We start from the raw sequence: 23,257 nt of genomic DNA, 5'->3' as shown, positions 1-23,257 counted from the left end.
CCACTCCACTTATTATTCCAAATTAGAAGCACCTATTTGAGGTCGTTAGCTGCATAAAGACACCTGTCCACCCCACACAATCAGTAAGACTCCAACTATTAACATGGCTAAGACCAAAGAGCTGTCCAAAGACACCAGAGACAAAATTGTAGACCTCCACAAGGCTGGGAAGGGCTACGGGGCAATTGCCAAGCAGCTTGGTGAAAAAAGATCAACTGTTGGAGCAATTATTAGAAAATGGAAGAAGCTAAACATGACTGTCAATCTCCCTCGGACTGGAGCTCCACGCAAGATCCCATCTCGTGGCGTATCAATGATCCTAAGAAAGGTGAGGAATCAGCACAGAACTGCACGGGAGGAGCTGGTCAATGACCTGAAGAGAACTGGCACCACTGTTTCCAAGGTTACTGTGGGTAATACACTAAGACGTCATGAGTTAAAATCATGCATGGCATGGAAGATTCCCCTGCTTAAATCAGCACACGTCCAGGCCCATCTTAAGTTTGCCCATGACCATTTGGATGATCCAGAGGAGTCATGGGAGAAAGTTATGTGGTCAGATGAGACCAAAATAGAACTTCTTGGTCTTAATTCCACTCGCCATGTTTGGAGGAAGAAGAACGCTGAGTACCATCCCAAAAACACCATCCCTACTGTGAAGCATGGGGGTGGAAGCATCATGCTTTGGGGGTGTTATTCTGCACATGGGACAGGACGACTGCACTGTATTAAGAAGAGGATGACCAGGGCCATGTATTGCGAGATTTTGGGGAACAACCTCCTTCCCTCAGTTAGAGCATTGAAGATGGGTCATGGATGGGTCTTCCAACATGACAATGACCCGAAGCACACAGCCAGGATAACCAAGGAGTGGCTCCGTAAGAAGCATATCAAGGTTCTGGAGTGGCCTAGCCAGTCTCCAGACCTAAACCCAATAGAAAATCTTTGGAGGGAGCTCAAACTCCATGTTTCTCAGCGACAGCCCAGTAACCTGGTTGACCTAGAGAAGATCTGTGTGGAGGAATGGGCCAAAATCCCTGCTGCAGTGTGTGCAACCCTGGTGAAAAACTACAGGAAATGTTTGACCTCTGTAATTGCAAACAAAGGCTACTGTACCAAATATTAACACTGATTTTCACAGGTGTTGAAATACTTATTTGCAGCAGTAACATACAAAGAAATTATAAAAAAAAAAAAATCATACATTGTGTTTTCTGGATTTTTCCAGATCCACTTACCATGTTTAGAGGATGAGAACAACCCCAAGAAAACCATCCCAACTGTGAAGCATGGGGGTGGAAACATCATACTCTGGGGGTGCTCTTCTGCAAAGGGGACAGGACGACTGCACCGTATTGAAGTGAGGATGGATGGGGTCATGTATTGCAAGATTTTGGCAAACAACCTCCTTCCCTCAATAAGAGCATTGAAGATGGGTCATGGCTGGGTCTTCCAGCATGACAATGACCCCAAACACACAGCCAGGGCAACTAAGGAGGGGCTCCGCAAGAAGCATTTCAAGGTCCTGGAGTGGCCTGGCCAGTCTCCAGACCTGAACTCAATAGAAAATCTTTGGAGGGAGCCAAAACTCCAAACCTGAAAGATTTGGAGAAGATCTGAATGGAGGAGTGTACCAAAATCCCTGCTGCAGTGTGTGAAAACTTGATCAAGAACTACAGGAAACGTTTGACCTCTGTAATTGCAAACAAAGCCTACTGTACCAAATATTAACATTGATTTTCACAGGTGTTCAAATACTTACTTGCAGCAGTAACATGAAAATAAATTATTTAAAAGTCATACATTGTGATTTCTGGATTTTTTTTTAGATTATGTCTCTCACAGTGGACATGCACCTAAGATGAAAATTTCAGACCCCTCCATGATTTCTAAGTGGGAGAACTGCAAAATCGCAGGGTGTTCAAATACTTATTTTCCTCACTGTATATACAACCCCTGGCAAAAATTATGGAATCACCGGCCTCGGAGGATGTTCATTCAGTTGTTTAATTTTGTAGAAAAAAAGCAGATCACAGACATGACACAAAACTAAAGTCATTTCAAATGGCAACTTTCTGGCTTTAAGAAACACTATAAGAAATCAGGAAAAAAAAATTGTGGCAGTCAGTAACGGTTACTTTTTTTTAGACCAAGCAGAGGGGAAAAAATACGGAATCACTCAATTCTGAGGAAAAAATTATGGAATCATGAAAAACAAAAGAACGCTCCAACACATCACTAGTATTTTGTTGCACCACCTCTGGCTTTTATAACAGCTTGCAGTCTCTGAGGCATGGACTTAATGAGTGACAAACAGTACTCTTCATCAATCTGGCTCCAACTTTCTCTGATTGCTGTTGCCAGATCAGCTTTGCAGGTTGAAGCCTTGTCATGGACCATTTTCTTCAACTTCCACCAAAGATTTTCAATTGGATTAAGATCCGGACTATTTGCAGGCCATGACATTGACCCTATGTGTCTTTTTGCAAGGAATGTTTTCACAGTTTTTGCTCTATGGCAAGATGCATTATCATCTTGAAAAATTATTTCATCATCCCCAAACATCCTTTCAATTGATGGGATAAGAAAAGTGTCCAAAATATCAACGTAAACTTGTGCATTTATTGATGATGTAATGACAGCCATTTCCCCAGTGCCTTTACCTGACATGCAGCCCCATATCATCAATGACTGGAAATTTACATGTTCTCTTCAGGCAGTCATCTTTATAAATCTCATTGGAACGGCACCAAACAAAAGTTCCAGCATCATCACCTTGCCCAATGCAGATTCAAGATTCATCACTGAATATGACTTTCATCCAGTCATCCACAGTCCACGATTGCTTTTCCTTAGCCCATTATAACCTTGTTTTTTTCTGTTTAGGTGTTAATGATGGCTTTCGTTTAGCTTTTCTGTATGTAAATCCCATTTCCTTTAGGTGGTTTCTTACAGTTCAGTCACAGACGTTGACTCCAGTTTCCTCCCATTCGTTCCTCATTTGTTTTGTTGTGCATTTTCGATTTTTGAGACATATTGCTTTAAGTTTTCTGTCTTGACGCTTTGATGTCTTCCTTGGTCTACCAGTATGTTTGCCTTTAACAACCTCATGTTGTTTGTATTTGGTCCAGAGTTTAGACACAGCTGACTGTGAACAACCAACATCTTTTGCAACATTGCGTGATGATTTACCCTCTTTTAAGAGTTTGATAATTCTCTCCTTTGTTTCAATTGACATCTCTCGTGTTGGAGCCATGATTCATGTCAGTCCACTTGGTGCAACAGCTCTCCAAGGTGTGATCACTCCTTTTTAGATGCAGACTAACGAGCAGATCTGATTTAATGCAGGTGTTAGTTTTGGGGATGAAAATTTACAGGGTGATTCCATAATTTATTCCTCAGAATTGAGTGATTCCATATTTTTTTCCCTCTGCTTGGTCTAAAAAAGTAACCCTTACTGACTGCCACAATTATTTTTCCTGATTTCTTATAGTGTTTCTTAAAGCCAGAAAGTTGCCATTTGAAATAACTTTAGTTTTGTGTCATGTCTGTGATCTGCTTTTTTTCTACAAAATTAAACAACTGAATGAACATCCTCCGAGGCCAGTGATTCCATAATTATTGCCAGGGATTGTATATTCCATACTTCAAGTCCCTCAGTAAAGAAGTGGGCTAAGGTTAGACAATGATAACACACTGTAATCAAACACAAAGTGTGGATTTTCCCCTAAGGTGCTTCTGGATGAATGTTCAGGAAGGGGCACAAGGCGTGTCACCAAAAGGAGACATGTCTCGCCCAGACTTCCAGCTTTCAATCACACAGCCCCACCGACCACCGAGGGACAAAGAGCGGCCAGTCGGGATGCCCTGTCTCCCTGGAGGAGTTTCATTCATCCAGGAACAGTTTAGTGGGAAAATCCACACTTCGTGTGTGCATAAAAGTGGCGTGCCGACACATACAGTGTTGGCGGTTACAAACTGGCCAATTTTTGATTATGACTGGGGAATTCTCATGCTTGTCTTTACTGAGGGACTGGAAGTACGAAAGCCCATTGTATGGAAGCGATAGCCTGATCTCGTAATTATGAGATCTTTTCTCGTAATTACGAGATTAGCAGTCTAATTTTGTTTTTATCCAGTGAATGCAATACGCTTCCATAGGTTGTAGCTTACATTCAGACAAATTATCTTAATGATCTCAATGTTAACACCATCCAAGTGTTTAGAAATATTGCTGTCAAAAGGAAAAAAAAAGTGTTTGCATAATGCTCAAAGAAAAACATGTCTAATGATTAAAAGAACAAGATAAAAGGAAAAATTAGGGAAGATTTTTGGAACACACTTCCTTAACCCGAGCACCATCATCTCTTCATAAACCATAACTTTTTTCCAAGCCAACTTCGAAATACAAATGCACAATGATGAGCTGTGGTAGATTACATGGTAATAACACTCAGGTCTCTGTAAGTAATATTCACTAACCTGCAGCCACTTTGAGAAGAAGTTTTTGTCCAGCAAGGACACCAGACTGGAAGGAGACAGCATTCCCTCCCAGTCCATTACCCAGTGAAATGGCTCCATCTGCTGCTGGTGAGGGTTAATAACAAGCTCTCCCAGACAAAGAGCTGTGGAGGGATGAAGAAAAATCAGTGTGAAAAGGAAGGAGACAGAAAACTGAATTTGGACAGACTCCAGGGGGGCAGTGAGAGTTAAAAAAAAACCAAAAAAAAAAACCAACTGTTTCCTATAGTGTACTCAAAGCTAAGGCTTGAACATATATACCTAATTTGGGAATTATGTTTTTCACCATGAAGGCCTCCCATGCTCCTGGAGTGAACACATCTTTCCACGGCTGCAGGATGAGGCGGGCCGAGGCGTCGCTGGGATGCCAGCGCTGTAAGGCGTTAGCTAGTTTGCTCCTGATGGGCGGGTAAAGGGGCTCAAGCCGTGACTGGAGCAGAGGCAGCCAAGGGTGGAGCCAGGAGTGGATGGGCACTGTGTCAGTTAATGGGTTCCAACTGTCCACCTAATAAACATGAAATATAAGGGATGGGCATCAGAAGCAAAACAAAAGTATGTCATGAATGACTAAAATCAAGACAACATGCATTTCCACAGATGTCAAGAGTCACCTCTGAAAAACAGTAGCAGGTCCAGACACAAAAGTAGGGCTGAGTACAGCAAAGCCTACTTTTTACTGCCAGATAATACGGCCAAAAGTTTAAATCATAATCTGGACTTCCATAACATCGTCATTTAGTCATCCAAACAGGATAAAATCCTTTAGGGAGGTTTAATGATTTTTTTTTTTTTTTTTGGGTTAAAATTTCAGCTCAATCCACAAGAATTTGAGAAATCCCTAAATACATTTGTACTTTTTGCAGTTCAAGTGGTTTGAATCTGTGGATGCTAAATCCAAAACGTTAACAATAATTACAGCTTTTTAAAAAAATTTTCAGCATAATGATTGAAGGTCAGTTTGTGTGTTTGTGTATTGCCTCTCGCTGCAGCCGGGGTAAAACAAACTGCTCCAGCAGGTGATCCAGGATCCACACGGGGAGAAGAGGAGACCACACCTCCACACAATCCACCATTGGCCCGACCATACGAGGCTGCCAGCTTGACACACAGGACCGCATCACCGGGATCCACACCTCCCACAACAGTCTGAAAACCAAACAAAACGTATGTCATCAAGATCACATCTGAAATGGGGAAAGCTTAGAGAAGCAGGCTTGTGACTAGAAGATGACAGGTTTAATTCCATGATCAGACAGGAAAATCATCAAGGTGTCTCTGAGCTAGGTCCCCTGACAGACGACATACATACAACATTATGAAATGAAGCAAGTGGCTCGGCACCCCAAGGGAGGAGTTCTCAGTAAAGCTGGTAGAGTGCACTCCTCACCAACCAGTCATCCATTACACAATAACTCAATTAAACATATATTCAATCAAATGTAAGGTCAATTGGGGGGGCACATTTCAGCATAAAGCAAAATAAGTGCTGAACATTCAGAATGTGCCTGTAAACGGACCTGTGGTAAGGGTCCATTTTTGAATCTGGAGCAGTCGAGAGGACGTCTCTGGATTCGAGGATTGCTCTCCACTGACCAATGTCTTCCAGGCAGTAAGAGCTGTCCTAAAATGTCACAGAGGACAGAATGATAACGTATTAATCAGCATGCCAAACCAAATATCTTAAATTGTGCAGCACCCATTGTAAAAAGTTGCAAGTTAAAGCACTTGTAAAACAAGCACTGTACGTGCACATACAGACTATGTGCTGACTGTAGCCCGTTCATATGAAATTCAAAAACAGTGTGATCCTACTTGCTTTACTTGTGTATTAATGATTCAACACAGTGGCCAAATCAGCTGGAACCTTGTGAAGCAGCCGGTGAGTAAATGAAGCAGTATTCAGCACAGCTCGTGATGGTTTCCTTTTGAAATGGACTCCAGAACAATGTTAAAAAACATTTCACATAAGTGTTTCAATTTCGCAATCACTAATGTGTAATACAGACAAAAAGTTTTGACATCCCCAGCCACATGTTCTGCCCATTGTTTAATCAAGTGTTGCCGACCGAACGCCCCCCCCCCCACCCAAAAAAAAAAATCAGTCCACCCTGCCTTCACTGTGCATGCGTCATTTGGGACCACAGAAGCACGTGAGATGGATTCTACACCCAACGCGATCAAATGGATTAATGTGATCGTTAAATCATCAGATGACAAGGTAAAACCTCTTAAATTATTCTAAAGTCAGGTTTAAGCAGTAACAAGGCCGTTATAAACAGAAAATGAGGTGATAATTGGCGAGTCGTTACTGCCGCTTTGAAATGACGTATAGGAGCAGCAGCATGACTGTGTTGCTGTGGCGCTGTGATCGCTTCCCTCATCTTTTATTATGAAATCATGCTGTATTTATGTGGAAATGATTGTTGTACAAAAGCTTCAGATATCTGTTGCTGAGATAGATGATGACTGGAGTGCAGTTTTATGTAGAAATGAGCTGATAAACGGTGAACCGCTGCTGATGCTCAGAAATGACGCATGTGCAGTGAAGGCAGGGCAGACTGATTTTTAGGGGGGACCGTTTGGTCGGCGACACCAGTTTTAGTTTTCCATTCTGTTGTGTATTTTGTCCCAAGTGTCCCCTCATGCTGGGAATCATGTTTCTCCCTGTGGTTGCTAATCTGTAAGCAGGGGGAAGTTGAGTGACAAGCACATAATGTGTCCAGTATTCGGGAGGCAGACAAACTAGATGCGATTTAAACCACAGCTGTTAATTTTTTGATAATTTATCCACTAACGATCCAGAACACGGCAGACTATGAGGCATTACACATGCAAAACAAAGTTAGCCTTTCTAATGATGTGGTGGATCAAAGTTCGTATTATATGTTCTTTTAATTTGGTGGTTTACAAGATGACAAATTTATTATTTTGGAGTTATTATGGCATACACAAGCTGGTTTGGATGGACAAACTCACTGTCTTTACGCTGTTGCCAAAGCAGAAGATTAAAGTGATGGAAACCAATTACAAATTTCAAATTAAGATATATTCAATTGTTAGAAAACACTGCCAATAACACAGTTGCAAACTGTAATGGCAAAGATGTTTATAAGAACCAGTTATAACAGAATTATAAAAACAGAGTCAAGAAAACCTGAAGTCCTTTGGTCCAAAAGAGTAATTTTGACCAAATACTGGCATCACTGATTCAAGGCTAATAAAAATTTTTGTGAAGGTAGATACTTATTTAATGAAGCAATCTGCAGAATCAAGGAAAAACGTACTGACCAGTTATTCAGCTATAAATTGAGTATGCATTTGTGGCACTTTTGGCAGAACTGGGGACCGATAGAAGGATTGAAAATGATGGCTTTTTGGTTTTGTTTTTTGGTCTGTAGGCAGCCTCCCAAAGAATCTTAAGGCAAAATTAGAAAAAGAAAAAAAAAAGATTTATTGAACAGATTGTCTGCAATAAATTGAACCATGTGAAAAACGGTATTTGTTACCATTGTGAGAGGATCCTAAAAATGATTCAAGGAAATTTAGGTTTTTTTTTTTGTTGTTGTTGTTGTCTGTAGGCAGCCTCCCTAGGAATCTTTATGCAAAATTTGACAAAAAGTTATTAAAGCAATTGTTTGCAATGAATTGAACAGTGTGAAAACTTTAAAAAAATTTTTTGCCCCTGCTTGGGGCCCACATGGGATTCAATCAGAAAATAACTGGACAGCACACAGCACACCGTGCATGATCATCAAGAATCATTAGTCCTATGGACTAATGATTCTTGATGACATTATGGACTAATGATTCTTGATGACATTAGTCCTATGGACCTTCTTCCAAAGCACTAAAAATTGTGACCTAAAGCCTGTTGAAATTTAAACACAATGACAGGTATTAAAATAGATAATGTACCTGGGTCAAGTTTGCGGTAGCTGGCCCAAGACTGTGGAACAAGCTACCTCTCCACTTACACACTATTCCTGACCTAGCACTTTTTAAATCTACAATAAAGACATTTATTTAAGGTGGCTTTTAACACCTAGTGGAGAGGTGACATGTTCTGTTTTTACTTTGTTGTATGTGTAGTTTATTTTTATTTTTGTGAATCTGTGTTTTACTGTAAAGCACTTTGGACACCATTTGGCTGCTGTAAAGCGCTTTATAAATAAATGTTGATTGACTGGGTCAACATCAATATAAGTAAAATTATGAGATTAGACAGTGGCATTTCCACCACCTACACTACTGTATCCATCCAACTAATAGAAGTTGTTGTTGGGGAATGCAGGCCTGCGTCACTACTGCAACAGCAGCATCTTTGAACCAGGTTGCCACATATTTATAATCTTTAATTATTTTTTCTGACAGGGTTTTCTAAATGCTAAATGAGACTTGCAAAGAAATACCTTCAGAGGATCCCAGGAGCGAACTTTTGCTATGAGTAATGGGTGAATGACAGCTGCAGCCAAGTCAGCCAGTGCCATTGTCACGTATTCTTCATAATAGTCTTCTTGCAAGGTCTTAAAGATGCAAGCACATTCCTGAACAAACAGTGGAGCACAAAAATTAAATAGCTGAATAACTAAATAAACTACAACCATTTCATGAATATGACTGTGACCAGTATGTGCACATTGCTGGATTTATTATTTGCTACGAACCTGTAGAGTCGGCCCTTCCCCTGGTGCTGTCTCCCCAGACGGAAATCGCTCCACCAGAGCCAAGACAGCCTCCATCCTCTGGATGGCCTCCTGCTCTGTCTTAAGTCTAGTCTGCAGTGCAGACGACTCGTGGCAAAGAGACACCACTACATCTCTTTCATGCTGAAGTCGTCTGGCTGACTACAACAATTGTAGGGAGAGCAGTTAAAAAAAAGAAAAAAAAAAAAAAAAAGGCAAAGCAAGTTTGGTTGTGTCCATTTACATAACTTAAGTAAGACTGGCCATTGAAGCCAAGAGTTTGTTTGATGATGTTGTTATCCATCATCTGGCAGCCAGCAGGCTGTAGTGTCATACTGTACTGTCATAAATGCTGAACAAGGTCAATGACAATCACCATTCATACATTCACCATGACTAAAGGAGTTGAAATGAAACAATATCTGCTTGTAGTGTAGACCTTCTGCTTTAATTAAACGGTTATAACAAAAATATTGCATTTACCATTTAAGAATTACAGCCACTTGTACACATTGTTTCCATTTCAGAGCCAGTGTAGCCAGAAGTAGTTGGACAATATATTAAGGATTAAAAAACACAAATCATCACAAAATCCTCACAATTATCACTTCTACAGACAGTTTTCTCTAAACAAGTCAGGGAATGGATACATGAAAATTTCCAAGTCACTGAATAAGTCTTGGACTTCATTTAGATCACTCAGTAAAAACTTAGTGGTCGACTGATATAGATTTTTAAGGGCCGATATGATACCGATGATCGGCAAGGTTTGGAGGCTGATACTGATATTTGAGGCCGATATTTTCTTGGAGTAAAAAGTGTAAAAATTTAGCACAGCACACTCTTAACACAAAACTTTCTTTAAGTGTTTTGCAGCATATATTTATTTGACAGAACCTTTCAACATGACCTTTACACAAAAAGTGCAAGGAGTTGTAAATAACATTATGAAGTTGAACAAATTAACAAATATGGCTGACACAGCTCCCATCTGCACACTGCTATGTTCTTCTATGCCAGTCCGTGGGACAGCACACAGGCTGAACTTTTCTAACAAATCAAGTGATACTGTGGGCGGGACTTTGCTACAAACCAGAAAGCAGCCATTCATATTTTAAAAAAGTAGCATGGGCTAATGGCCCCTCGGTGCCTGAAGTAAGGGGCCATTTGCTCCATATGATGGATACATCTCAGACATCAATTGGTCTATGTGAAGCAGAATAAATTGAGATTTGTAATGCTTTGTAATCTATTGTAAGAGCCATAACTTGAGGCAATTTAACTTAAATGATGCAAATTTCATATTTCTATTATTTCATGTCATTTTACCTTATGCGTAGGTCATAAATAACAGCTGAAAACACATTAGTATTTGATGGATATAGCATTTGCTCCCTTCTTCAAAACTGCCTCACGGTGTTAAATTGTCTGATTGAGCTATCTGCCTCACTGAATTAAAGCTGCTGTGGGTCCGGCAGCTTTAATCAGTTGTGTCAGGTAGTTTTTCTGTTTTTCTTTCAACATTTTTGAGTGGGATTGCATTATTATTATTATTATTATTATTTAAGATAACCCTTTTAATAACTGTCTTATCTGAACCTGGACTGATTTCACCGTAAAGGATAAAACCTGGATGAAAAACTTTCTGAATCAGTTTTGCACACTTTCCTGTTTTACAAAGTGAGGCTGTGTGCTGTAGATGATCTTTAAGATTGTTAAGTTCCTCCGCTGCATTAATGACTGTTTAGAGTTAAAGTGCGCTGTACACACAAATGAACACATGATCATCTGTTAACAGTAAATGGCTTGTACAGTTCATAAGCCTTCCATGAAAACCATAACTTTTATTTTCATGTGACAATGAGTGAATCCCTCTTCTCTATCTCACACTCTTCCTCCTCACCAGTCCCCTCTACAAAACCACTCCCCTCTCCTCAATTCAAACACAGTCTGTTCTGTTTAGCGTTTTCTCCCGTTGAGGAAACACTAAGCTTTTTGGAAACATGAAGCCTTTAATCTGTAAAATAAACCATTAATTTCTGAATACAACAGCAGCTACAGACACAGGAGGAACTCCCAATTATTTAATGAAGGATTTTGATGAAGTTTTTTCTTTTACTCAGACAAACAGAAATGCTGCAGCTCACAGTGAAGCTGATACACATATCCACAAGAATGCTGAATATCGGCGCCGACAACTGGCCAGGCCTATAATCGTTCAACCCTATAAAAAAATTACAACAGTATGGTATTCTATAGTAAATTTGTATGGAGGAGGCAGTTCTCAAAAACTGAGTGACCATGCAACGAGAACACAAATGAGAGAAGCCACCACGACACCTAACAACTGTGAAGAAGATGTAGGCTTCTGTGGCTGTAATTGGAGAAACTCCAAAGTGAAAATTTTGTCTGTCAAGCCACCAGTTACAGCTTCATGGTGGAATGGCACTGAGAAGGATTTTCATATAAGATTTAGGGTCAGTTCTCCCATGTGCCTTCTGCCAAACTGTAGCTGAAACTTCACATATTTTTAAGAAATCCTTCTTTGTGCTACTCCATGATGAAGCTGCATAACTAATGATGTTTAGTTGGTCCAATTACTTATGGACTCTGTAAACAGAGGCATCATTTATGCAACTGGCTGTAATCCCTAAATGGTTAATGCGATACTTTGTTTAACCCCTTGAATTAAAGCTTAAACTCTAAACTACAGACACATTCTGACTGTTTCAATTCAGCTCCATTGTAGTACAGAGGCCAAATCACACACATTGTGTCATTGTCCAAATACGTACGGACTTGACTGTATGACTGGCTGGAGAACAAAGGCACAAGGTATCTGCCCGATTGACCCCACTGATTTGTGTGACACTTCAAAACAAAAATTGTGTGATCTACCTGTAATATGTCCTGTTCCGTGAGATCGATCAGTAACTGCAGGTTATGTTCGAGCTCAGGAAGTGCAAAGCCAGATCCTTTCTCATCCTTCGCAGATATATTCGGTGGACCTTCATCTGGAACACTGTGTCTGTTGGTCATCTGACTGTAATTGTAATAAACCTTCTGCTGCTTTCCAGTCATATCTATTATCTAGAGATGGGAAGAAACACAGGGCAAAATAGTAGCAAAATATATGTAGCAAAATACCACAGAGATTTGTGAAATGGAACAACAAAATTTACACAATTCCTTAACTTTGTTGCAACCAGCATACATGCATTTTTTCACTTAAAATGAATGAGGAACAGTATTTCAAATATTCAGGCTCTCACATCCTTTGTACAGTTCATGTGACAAATGGTTATTATAAAATTGAGAGGCATAGTGCCTCTTTTAGAAAGATGCCTGGCAATGATGTAAGACAAACAGTGCTGAGTTCATGTGTTGGTATTTTTAAAGCATCTGATATATTCAGCAGCGATAAATACACGCTGATGTGAATGAAAACAAGTACTTCACTGAATTCTTTAACTCAGAATGTAAAAATTGAACATATGTTCATTTATTTTTGGAAATGTAAATAAAAAATGCATTGGTTTGTAATATGCAGTGCATAGTTAGTTAATTAATTAATTAATTAATTAATGCAGATTAAAATTAGATTAGTTAATAATTTTGCTAAGGATGCAATCCATATTGTACACCAGCAGCTCTACGCTTCTCAATCACAGCTGTCGTGGTCTGTTTTACTTGACAAACCAACATCTGTGAAGCATTGAGGCCAAACATGCAAATGTGTACTCTAGTCAAGGTGAGACCTAAATCTTAAAAGTGTCCTGATCCTTCACAATAGAAAAGGCAGAACTGTGTCCTCACCTAAAAGTTACAGTGCATCCAGAAAGTATTCGCAGTGCTCCACTCTTTCCACAGTTTATGTTACAGCCTTATTCCACAATGGAGTAAATTTATTTTTCCCCCCTCAAAAGTCTACTAACACCCCATAATGATAAGATTTTTTTTTTAATCTTTGCAAATTTATTAAAAATAAAAAATCTAAGGAATTACATGTACGCAAGTATTCACAGCTTTTGCTCAATACTTTGTTGATGTACCTTTGGTAGCAATTACAGAATTACAATGTTCTTGAATATGATGCCACAAGCTTGGTGCACCTATCTTTGGGCAGTTTTTGCCCATTGCTCTTTGCAGCACCTCTCAAGCTCCATCAGGTTGGATGGGGAGCGTCGTTGCACAGCCATTTTCAGATCTCTCTAGAGATGTTCAGTCAGATTCAGGTCTGGCCTCTGGCTGGGACACTCAAGGACATTCACAGAATTGTCCTGAAGCCACTCCTTTGATATATTGGCCGTGTGCTTAGGGTCACTGTCCTGCTGAAAGATGAACCGTCGCCCCAATCTGAGGTCAAAAGCACTTTGAGCAAGTTTTCATCCAGGAATTCTCTGTACATTGCTGCATTCATCTTTCCCTCAATCCTGACTAGTCTCCCAGTTCCTGTTGCTGCAAAACATCCCCACAGCATGATGCTGCCACCACCATGCTTTACCGTAGGGATGGTGCCTGGTTTCCTCCAAACATGATGCCTGGCATTCAACTGTGGGACCTTATATGTAGACAGGTGTGTGTCTTTCCAAATCATGTCCAATCAACTGAATTTACCGCAGGTGGACTCCAATTAAGCTGTAGAAACATCAAGGATTATCACTCGAAGCAGGAGGCACCTGAGCTCAGTTTTGAGCTTCATGGCAAAGGCTGCAAATATTTATGTATATGCGACTTCTTATATATATATATATATATATATATAAAATAAAAAAACAAACAAAAAGAAAACCCTTTCACATTGTCATTATGTGGTATTGTATGTAGAATTTTGAGTAAAAAAATTTATTCCATCCATTGTGGAATAAGACTAACATAAAATGTGGAAAAAGTGAGATGAATACTTTCTGGATGCACTATATATATTACAGGAAAAGGTTTGAAATTGGTTCAGTTTATTCCAAGAGTTATTTTGATCAGTGAAGTATCCATTTAACAAGATACTGCATTTGACTTGCAAGGAAATAGCACAAGTAACACCCCTGTCACACCTTGATGATCTAGCCAGCGTATGCTGACTGTATTAAAAACACTGGCATACATCTAATATGTTATCGGTAAGTTTTGTATAAGTTAAGAGCACATTGAAGCACGCTGATGTCGTAATACGCAGAGTATGTCAAAATACGTTGGGCATGCACAATATTTCTGATGCATGCCAGCGCATGGCTGATACGTCCCGCATACACGGGCCATAAGCTGTAGGTAAGTTATGCAACAGTTATGCAACTGCACGTTTCTTGTAAGTTACTCATAAGTAAAAATAGGTCCACTGAAGCTGTCCATTGATTGGCTGAACAACTGAAAGATGCAGTTCGCATGCGAACAATTCCAACTGTTACAAATATTAAAACCACTCACACACTGATTAAATACAAATCTTTCCTGGTCTTAATCTTACCTGGTCATTTTAGTCCGATTCATCATCACAGCCTGACGACAACAGTAACTGGAGACCTCGGAAACAAACAACCTCAGTGACAGCAGTACGATACGACCTCGGAGCCACTGCGTTGTGGAACTGGTACAAAGCACAGCGTGTTTTCTGCAGCGGACTTCAAATCAGGGTGACGAGTACATGCCGTTCAGTGTTAGAAATGACGTTACAAAGAAAGAAAGAAAGAAAAAAAAACAAAACAAAAAAAAAACAGGAGATTTTTCACCATTTTTCATAAGTTTTGTGTAGTGGTTCCAAGATTGCTGTGGTTTCAAGATCACTGGTATCAGAGTCTTGTGGTTGAGAGGTCTCTAGAAACCACGAAAACTTATCCAGAGAAAGTGCCCTGACTTTGGAAAACAATGTCTGAAAATACTTTAGTTCCTTGTTGAAGCTGAAGAAACATAACATTTTTAAAGAAGTCCCTCTGTGTTGTCTCTCAGCCTGAACCAGAGATCACCTTCTGCTGCTATTTGTGCCAACAACAAGAAAATCAACTTAATTAATTAAGAAATTTTAAAAGATGAAAGAGTCAGAGCGCCTCATTCATTTCACGTCAGCATTTACCACAGACATCAGTCGATTGTTCAGCATTCTGCTCGTGATGAAAATAAAATCCCATAATCCATCAAGACAAAAATAAAATAAAATAAAAAAAAAGTTAAATTACTCTGTTTGGCCTCCATGCGGGGGGGGGGGGGGGGGGGAGAGGCTGCGCAACGGTGTACGCATGCTCGATGATGTGCTCGTCAATATTTATGTGCTCCACTTGCCAAACAAAAGGATTGTGCCAGCGGTGGAAACACAAACCTAACCAGACTTAACCGTTCTGACCTGCACCATACCATGCAGTACTGACCAAGACTGCTCGGTGGAAACTGGACTGTCAGCATATGCTGGATAAATCATCATGGTGTGACAGGGCCCTAATCTGCCTAAAGGTGTCAGTCATCCAGGTAACATATGTTTCCTTAAAATTGACTGAATCTGCTGAGTCCTCCTCACAACAAATAGCAAGTCCTATAAGCAATCAATAATATAACATTTGGTCTTTTTAAACCTCCTTGAAATGTTCTGTTTTGCAGCCTAGAAATCATTGGTTTGTTTTTGTTGAGTTTTGCTCGCACAAACTAGTAACTATGAATTCACAAGACCAACACTGCTTTTTGTTGGTGCAACTTGTAGCACTGAAAAAACACAGATGACCTATGACAGGATTTTGAATGTAATTTTATTTTAACTATACGTAGTACTGGGAAGTTCATCCAGTGATTAAAGTTATCTTTCATGGTTCTACTAGGTAATGAGCTGAAGTAAAGGCTGAAAAATTCTGACAGCCTGGGTGCAATATCAACACAATCAATGTAATGCTGTGTTCCAAGCTAAGTTATTTATTATTTTGTTAAAAAAAATATATTCACATGAGATAGGAGCTAACCAATTATTACACCAGTGCATTTCCAAACATACCTTAAGTTTGATAGAATCTCCACCAGTTGTGGCTGTACTCCTCCCTGCCAGCTTCCCTTTAGCCTTCAGCTCTTCGACAGTCTTGTACGAGTATTTGGGCTTCTTCTTTCCTCCGGAGCCTCCAGGATCCTTACGCCACTGGCCTAGCTCTTTCTGAAACTCCTACAAGCAGAAACAGAGGCTCAGCTTACAATAACTTTGGCTGATTCCTATATTCTTACCTCTCCTTTGCAATTAACAGTGAATCAGGATGGGAAAGGAGACACAAGTAATATCTACATTACCTTGTCCTCCTCCTCTTCTGAGTCAACCACAGGAAAATCCTGAAGAGACTGTTTGGTTTGTTCCTCACCATAGGCACCGATTGCTCCCTTGCCTTTGCGAACCTTTGCTTCAATGGGGTTTATAATACCTGCAACAGTGAGAGGAAGCAATGTGAGAAAACATTTATACTATAATCAACTGTCCCATCCCATTGTTTAAAATATCAAAGAAACCTACTGGCTTCTGTTTTACTCACCTTGAGCATTCTTGCCCAAGCCTTTTCCTGGTTCGTATCCCATTTTCTGCAGCAGTTTTTGTCCAATCCCTCTTGTGTGCTTTTCCCAGCTGCCAATTCCTTTCCCTGACTGTATGCCAGCTACAAATCTGTGGGACTTTTTTCCACGCAAGTTACCCTGATAAGTAAAAACATAATAATTATACCACATGACAATTATCATTTCACACATGCCTTTGTTTTTCTTAAAACACAAAGGTTTACCATTTGGAGTTTTTTGGGTGCAGCAAGGGAAGGAGTAACACTGGTGTCTTCATCAGACTCATCAGTGCCTTTTTCACCTTTTTGCTGCTTCTCTTCTGCAGCACTCTTACGCAGCCCTGCACTTACAAAGTTCACTGGAGCAGCATAGTCCTTAGACCTAGGGAATAAATAATGGGTGAGATATGCCCTCTCCTTCTAGTCCCTGTCAGTACTCTAGCTGCAGCATTTTGAATTAACTGAAGGCTTTTCAGGGAACTTTTAGGACAACCTGATAATAATGAATTACAATAGTCCAGCCTAGAGGAAATAAATGCATGAATTAGTTTTTCAGCATCACTCTGAGACAAGACCTTTCTAATTTTAGAGATATTGCGTAAATGCAAAAAAAGCAGTCCCACATATTTGTTTAATATGCGCATTGAATGACATATCCTGATCAAAAATGACTCCAAGATTTCTCACAGTATTACTAGACATCAGGGTAATGCCATCCAGAGTAAGGATCTGGTTAGACACCATGTTTCTAAGATTTGTGGGGCCAAGTACAATAACTTCAGTTTTATCTGAGTTTAAAAGCAGGAAATTAGAGGTCATCCATGTCTTTATGTCTGTAAGACAATCCTGCAGTTTAGCTAATTGGTGTGTGTCCTCTGGCTTCATGGATAGATAAAGCTGGGTATCATCTGCGTAACAATGAAAATTTAAGCAATGCCGTCTAATAATACTGCCTAAGGGAAGCATGTATAAAGTGAATAAAATTGGTCCTAGCACAGAACCTTGTGGAACTCCATAATTAACCTTAGTCTGTGAAGAAGATTCCCCATTTACATGAACAAATTGTAATCTATTAGATAAATATGATTAAAACCACTGCAGCGCAGTGCCTTTAATACCTATGGCATGCTCTAATCTCTGTAATAAAATTTTATGGTCAACAGTATCAAAAGCAGCACTGAGGTCTAACAGAACAAGCACAGAGATGAGTCCACTGTCTGAGGCCATAAGAAGATCATTTGTAACCTTCACTAATGCTGTTTCTGTACTATGATGGATTCTAAAACCTGACTGAAATTCTTCAAATAGACCATTCCTCTGCAGATGATCAGTTAGCTGTTTTACAAATACCCTTTCAAGAATTTTTGAGAGAAAAGGAAGGTTGGAGATTGGCCTATAATTAGCTAAGATAGCTGGGTCAAGTGATGGCTTTTTAAGTAATGGTTTAATTACTGCCACCTTAAAAGCCTGTGGTACATAGCCAACTAATAAAGATAGACTGATCATATTTAAGATATTTAAGATCAAAGCATTAAATAATGGTAGGGCTTCCTTGAGCAGCCTGGTAGGAATGGGGTCTAATAGACATGTTGATGGTTTGGAGGAAGTAACTAATGAAAATAACTCAGACAGAACAATCGGAGAGAAAGAGTCTAACCAAATACCGGCATCACTGAAAGCAGCCAAAGATAACGATACGTCTTTGGGATGGTTATGAGTAACTTTTTCTCTAGTAAAATTTTATTAGCAAAGAAAGTCATGAAGTCATTACTAGTTAAAGTTAAAGGAATACTCGGCTCAATAGAGCTCTGACTCTTTGTCAGCCTGGCTACAGTGCTGAAAAGAAACCTGGGGTTGTTCTTATTTTCTTCAATTAGTGATGAGTAGTAAGATGTCCTAGCTTTACGGAGGGCTTTTTTATAGAGCAACAGACTCTTTTTCCAGGCTAAGTGAAGATCTTCTAAATTAGTGAGACGCCATTTCCTCTCCAACTTATGGGTTATCTGCTTTAAGCTGCGAGTTTGTGAGTTATACCACGGAGTCAGGCACTTCTGATTTAAGGCTCTCTTTTTCAGAGGAGCTACAGCATCCAAAGTTGTCTTCAATGAGGATGTAAAACTATTAATGAGATAATCTATCTCACTCACAGAGTTTAGGTAGCTACTCTGCACTGTGTTGGTATATGGCATTAGATAACATAAAGAAGGAATCATATCCTTAAACCTAGTTACAGCACTTTCTGAAAGACTTCTAGTGTAATGAAACTTATTCCCCACTGCTGGGTAGTCCATCAGAGTAAATGTAAATGTTATTAAGAAATGATCAGACAGAAGGGAGTTTTCAGGGAATACTGTTAAGTCTTCAATTTCCATACCATAAGTCAGAACAAGATCTAAGATATGATTAAAGTGGTGGGTGGACTCATTTACATTTTGAGCAAAGCCAATTGAGTCTAATAATAGATTAAATGCAGTGTGAGGCTGTCATTCTCAGCATCTGTGTGGATGTTAAAATTGCCCACTATAATTATCTTATCTGAGCTAAGCACTAAGTCAGACAAAAGGTCTGAAAATTCACAGAGAAACTCACAGTAACGACCAGGTGGACGATAGATAATAACAAATAAAACTGTTTTTTGGGACTTCCAATTTGGATGGACAAGACTAAGAGTCAAGCTTTCAAATGAATTAAAGCTCTGTCTGGGTTTTTGATTAATTAATAAGCTGGAATGGAAGATTAATTGCCCATTTGTCAACATTTTAAAATATTCTTTTCAAACTGAGAAGGGGCAACAACAGTATAGTAGTTCTTCTTTTTCGGCTGCTCTAAATTTGTAAGTGGTTGCCACAATGGATCCAGCACAGATCTGCATTGAGACTTGGCACAAGTTGTATGCCAGATGCCCTTCCTGATGCAACTCCAGTTTTTCCTGAAGAAACACACACATTCCCTGGTCTTCTGAAGAATTCTCCCAGCCAAGTACTAACCAGGACCCACTCTGCTTAGCTTCTGACGGGATCAGGCTTACACAGAGCAGACTGGCTGCGGCAACAGCAGTATAGTTATTAACCCAAGTCTTACCTCTTGCCTCCAAAGCTGGGCCTCTCATCTTCATCAGAGTCCTTCTCAGCCCAGATGCCGTAAGTGGCCTCTTCCTTGGTCTGTCTGTGTTTGACGCGGTTTGCATTGAATTCATTGGCCAAATCCCAGTCTGTTACCTCAAAGCTCTCCACCTCTATCCCTGCTTCCTCCTCTGCCTCCTCCTCCCCTCTTCGACCATAAAGATGCGACATTGACATCTCTGGATACAATAACAAACATTTTAATATTAGGAACATTCCGAAACATTTTCAAACAAAAACTTTGTATGTTTATACACTGGATTAATTTTTTCAAATTTAAAAATCTGTAGGGATTGGTTAAATAACTATATGGTGTTTTTGTTTGATCGTGTGATGTAGTTACATTTAAAGTGAGTTTGTGCACAGGATTTTGTTGACTGGATTCATTCCATATTGTTTTTCCTCAACCTTTGTTGCTTTAATTGTTTAAATACATGGGTTAGAATTTTCTAACAGATAAATACTTCAAGACAGACACCACTGAGGATGGAATTATTTGACTGGCAAGCTTTGAGGCAATTGCTGGGTAAAAGCCAAAAATAAATTAACAAATCCCCCCCCACACACACACGCACACACACAAACAATTCTGCAGTACCCTGCCTCTGTGTTGTGTTCCCCTCTGTATAAATCACTAGCACACATGACCTCAGTCACCCTGTCATTGTTTTCTGGTCAATAACAGAATTTTAGTTATAATAAGACCAGGTCAGGTCAGGGAGCATGCGCTGGTGGCATGCATCACTTTATCTGCCACAGCACAAAACTGACTTAGGTCCTCTGTATGGCAGCCACTCAGACAACTGGTCCATCCACACCTCTCAAAAACAGCCATCTATGTGCCACAGCCAGCTAAAACTTGAGTGCACCCTTAGCTTTCTCCACCTGCTTGGGTCCTTCACCCTGAGGCACTTGTGTGCTGGATCATGCTCAAAGAAATGTGCCACATAGCCTATATGTCACAGCTAACACTCCCTCCTATCGTCATGCAAGTCATATTCCCCATCTGAGTCTTCCTAAGAACCCATTCATTTTATACAAAGTCATTCCAGAGGTACCAAAGTATCCTCTGAGGAGAGATGGGGGCCAAAGACATGTAGTTGTTGCATTAGGTCATTGGTTAGTGTTCAAGTCTCACAAACATACAGTATGAGAGGAAGCATCAGCATCCTGAAGCCTTGGACCTTTGTCCCCCTGCACAGGACTGCCATCACCAAATACCTCTGTCCAGCAACTTCACTCCATGGGCTCTTGTTAAGCCTGGTTCACACGACAGGATTTTAAAATTATCTGTAGGTTTCCAAAACCTGAGAGACCACACGTGAAGATAAAAAATCATGGATCTAACAGGTTTGGTCGTACAGTGTGTGGTGTGCAGCCACACGGTAAGGACAACAACACCACACACGAACAGATTTCACACATGAACATTTACAGTTCAGGCAGGAAATCTCTCAAAATCTCTTGAGATTAAACGCGACTTCAGAGTAAACAAACGGAGGTACTTTGTGGACTATTTACAACAGAGAGAAAAAACAATACAAAAAAAAGAAAGAAAAGGTGCTCTTTAAAGGAGTGGAGACAGCATGACCACAGGACTTTCTGGTAAGTCAAAACAGCTGTTTTGATTTTATTTTCCGCTCCGTACGTCCATCACCTCACTTTCTGATTGGCTGCACATCACATTCAGCAGGCTGTGAGCTTGTTTTGGTCGGAGGACACAACACACACTGCAATATAGGGCCAAAAAAATCCAACATGTTGAATATCCCCGATTTGCGATCGGAGCGTTCCTGACACCCTTTCCGAGCAGATCAGAGCGCTCTTAACATACCACACACGGGAGGAATATCTGATAAGAATTATCTTTAGCATCATCACGATTGTCGGAAGGGGAAGATCGGGTCCGATATCGGCCTAATTATCCTGCCGTGTGAACCAGGCCTTAGGCATCTCCCAATTACAAAGGCAGAGAACCAAGATACATGAATGTCACTGCGAGGGGAAGTGAATGTGAACACCTTCCATCCAGGACATCCATTGATTCAGGAAAGAGCACAACAATGTCTGCAAAGCCAAGGTCAGTAAACCTTTCCTCACCTGACTTTACAGCAGATCAGGGTCAGCTTCGATCCTGGCAGTGGTATTAATTGTAACAGAGTACAACCTACCATGTGGACAGGTGGTTAGCATCTAACCTGGCTGTTTCAGTAGTGTTCATTCTGGTGAGAAGGGTGGCATGACTCCCAGCAAGAAGGAAAAACTGAGACCCGTCAATGGGTGGGTGAGCTGTGTTTTTATTTACCATGTTACACTGTATGTTTATTCATTTATTTACTATGTGGAGGCACCCTGGGCATGGCATCACTCTGCACTAGCAATATATTATTTAAATATTGTACTTAATATTGTTTTTATTAAATAGAACAGTGGTAACACAAACTGCTTTGAGAGATCTTCCACCCTACATACTGCCTCCCTTACATGCTCTACACAAAGCTAGTCAACTGTGTCAATTGTATATTTAAAAGAACCGGAAAGTCTCAGACTGGAGGTGGGCGATACTGGGAATTTTGGTATTGATCCGATACCAAGTAAATACAGGCCAAGTATCGCCGATATCGATACAGATACCGATACTTTATCATATTTAACCTTCATAGATCCAAAGAATCCAAAAGACCTAGGATAGAATTTCGCCAAACATTGTACGAGGGCTGTCAATAAAGTATAGGTCCTTTTTATTTTTTCAAAAACTATATGGATTTCATTCATATGTTTTTATGTCAGACATGCTTGAACCTTCGTGCGCATGCGTGAGTTTTTCCACGCCTGTCGGTGACGTCATTCACCTGTGAGCACTCCTTGTGGGAGGAGTCGTCCAGCCCCTCGTCGGAATTCCTTTGTCTGAGAAGTTGCTGAGAGACTGGCGCTTTGTTTGATCAAAATTTTTTCTAAACCTGTGAGGCACATCGAAGTGGACACGGTTCGAAAAATTAAGCTGGTTTTCGGTGAAAATTTTAACGGCTGATGAGAGATTTTGAGGTGATACTGTCGCTTTAAGGACTTCCCACGGAGCGAGACGTCATGCAGCACTCCCAGGCGCCGTAGTCAGCCTGTTTCAAGCTGAAAACCTCCACATTTCAGGCTCTATTGATCCAGGACGTCGTGAGAGAACAGAGAAGTTTCAGAAGAAGTCAGTTTCAGCATTTTATCCGGATATTCCACTGTTAAAGGAGATTTTTTTAATGAAAGACGTGCGGACGGGTCCGCGCGTGGGGACGCAGCCGGCGCGGTGCGGCGGCACAGGAAAAACACCTCCGTGTTGATAACCATTTGTAAAATCCAGGCGGCTTTTGATGGCTTTCAGTGGAGTGAGTATATGAGAAATTGTTTAACAGCTGGACATGTTCCAACTTGTCCTTAA

General features: G+C 40.3%; 1 protein-coding gene across 1 annotated transcript in view; it reads right to left on the bottom strand.

The window, feature by feature from the left end:
* The window catches only part of tfip11 (tuftelin interacting protein 11), a 34,148-nt gene that overhangs the window by 9,359 nt on the left and 1,532 nt on the right, over positions 1-23,257 (bottom strand). Inside the window, exons 2-13 of the mRNA XM_034170154.1 lie at positions 19,790-20,009; positions 16,934-17,090; positions 16,691-16,847; positions 16,455-16,582; positions 16,171-16,332; positions 12,102-12,293; positions 9,186-9,365; positions 8,931-9,065; positions 6,039-6,142; positions 5,499-5,667; positions 4,783-5,026; positions 4,483-4,625 (exon numbers count right to left, since the gene is read on the bottom strand). Of these exons, the coding sequence (XP_034026045.1) occupies positions 4,483-4,625; positions 4,783-5,026; positions 5,499-5,667; positions 6,039-6,142; positions 8,931-9,065; positions 9,186-9,365; positions 12,102-12,293; positions 16,171-16,332; positions 16,455-16,582; positions 16,691-16,847; positions 16,934-17,090; positions 19,790-20,007 (1,989 nt within the window). The 5' untranslated portion in view covers positions 20,008-20,009. The remainder of the gene's footprint in view (positions 1-4,482; positions 4,626-4,782; positions 5,027-5,498; positions 5,668-6,038; positions 6,143-8,930; positions 9,066-9,185; positions 9,366-12,101; positions 12,294-16,170; positions 16,333-16,454; positions 16,583-16,690; positions 16,848-16,933; positions 17,091-19,789; positions 20,010-23,257) is intronic.

Source organism: Thalassophryne amazonica, chromosome 5 (assembly GCF_902500255.1).
Source record: "Thalassophryne amazonica chromosome 5, fThaAma1.1, whole genome shotgun sequence".
Lineage (NCBI taxonomy): Eukaryota > Metazoa > Chordata > Actinopteri > Batrachoidiformes > Batrachoididae > Thalassophryne > Thalassophryne amazonica.
The sequence above is the reverse complement of the archived record's forward strand: the minus strand, read 5'-3'. Positions and strand labels throughout refer to the sequence as shown.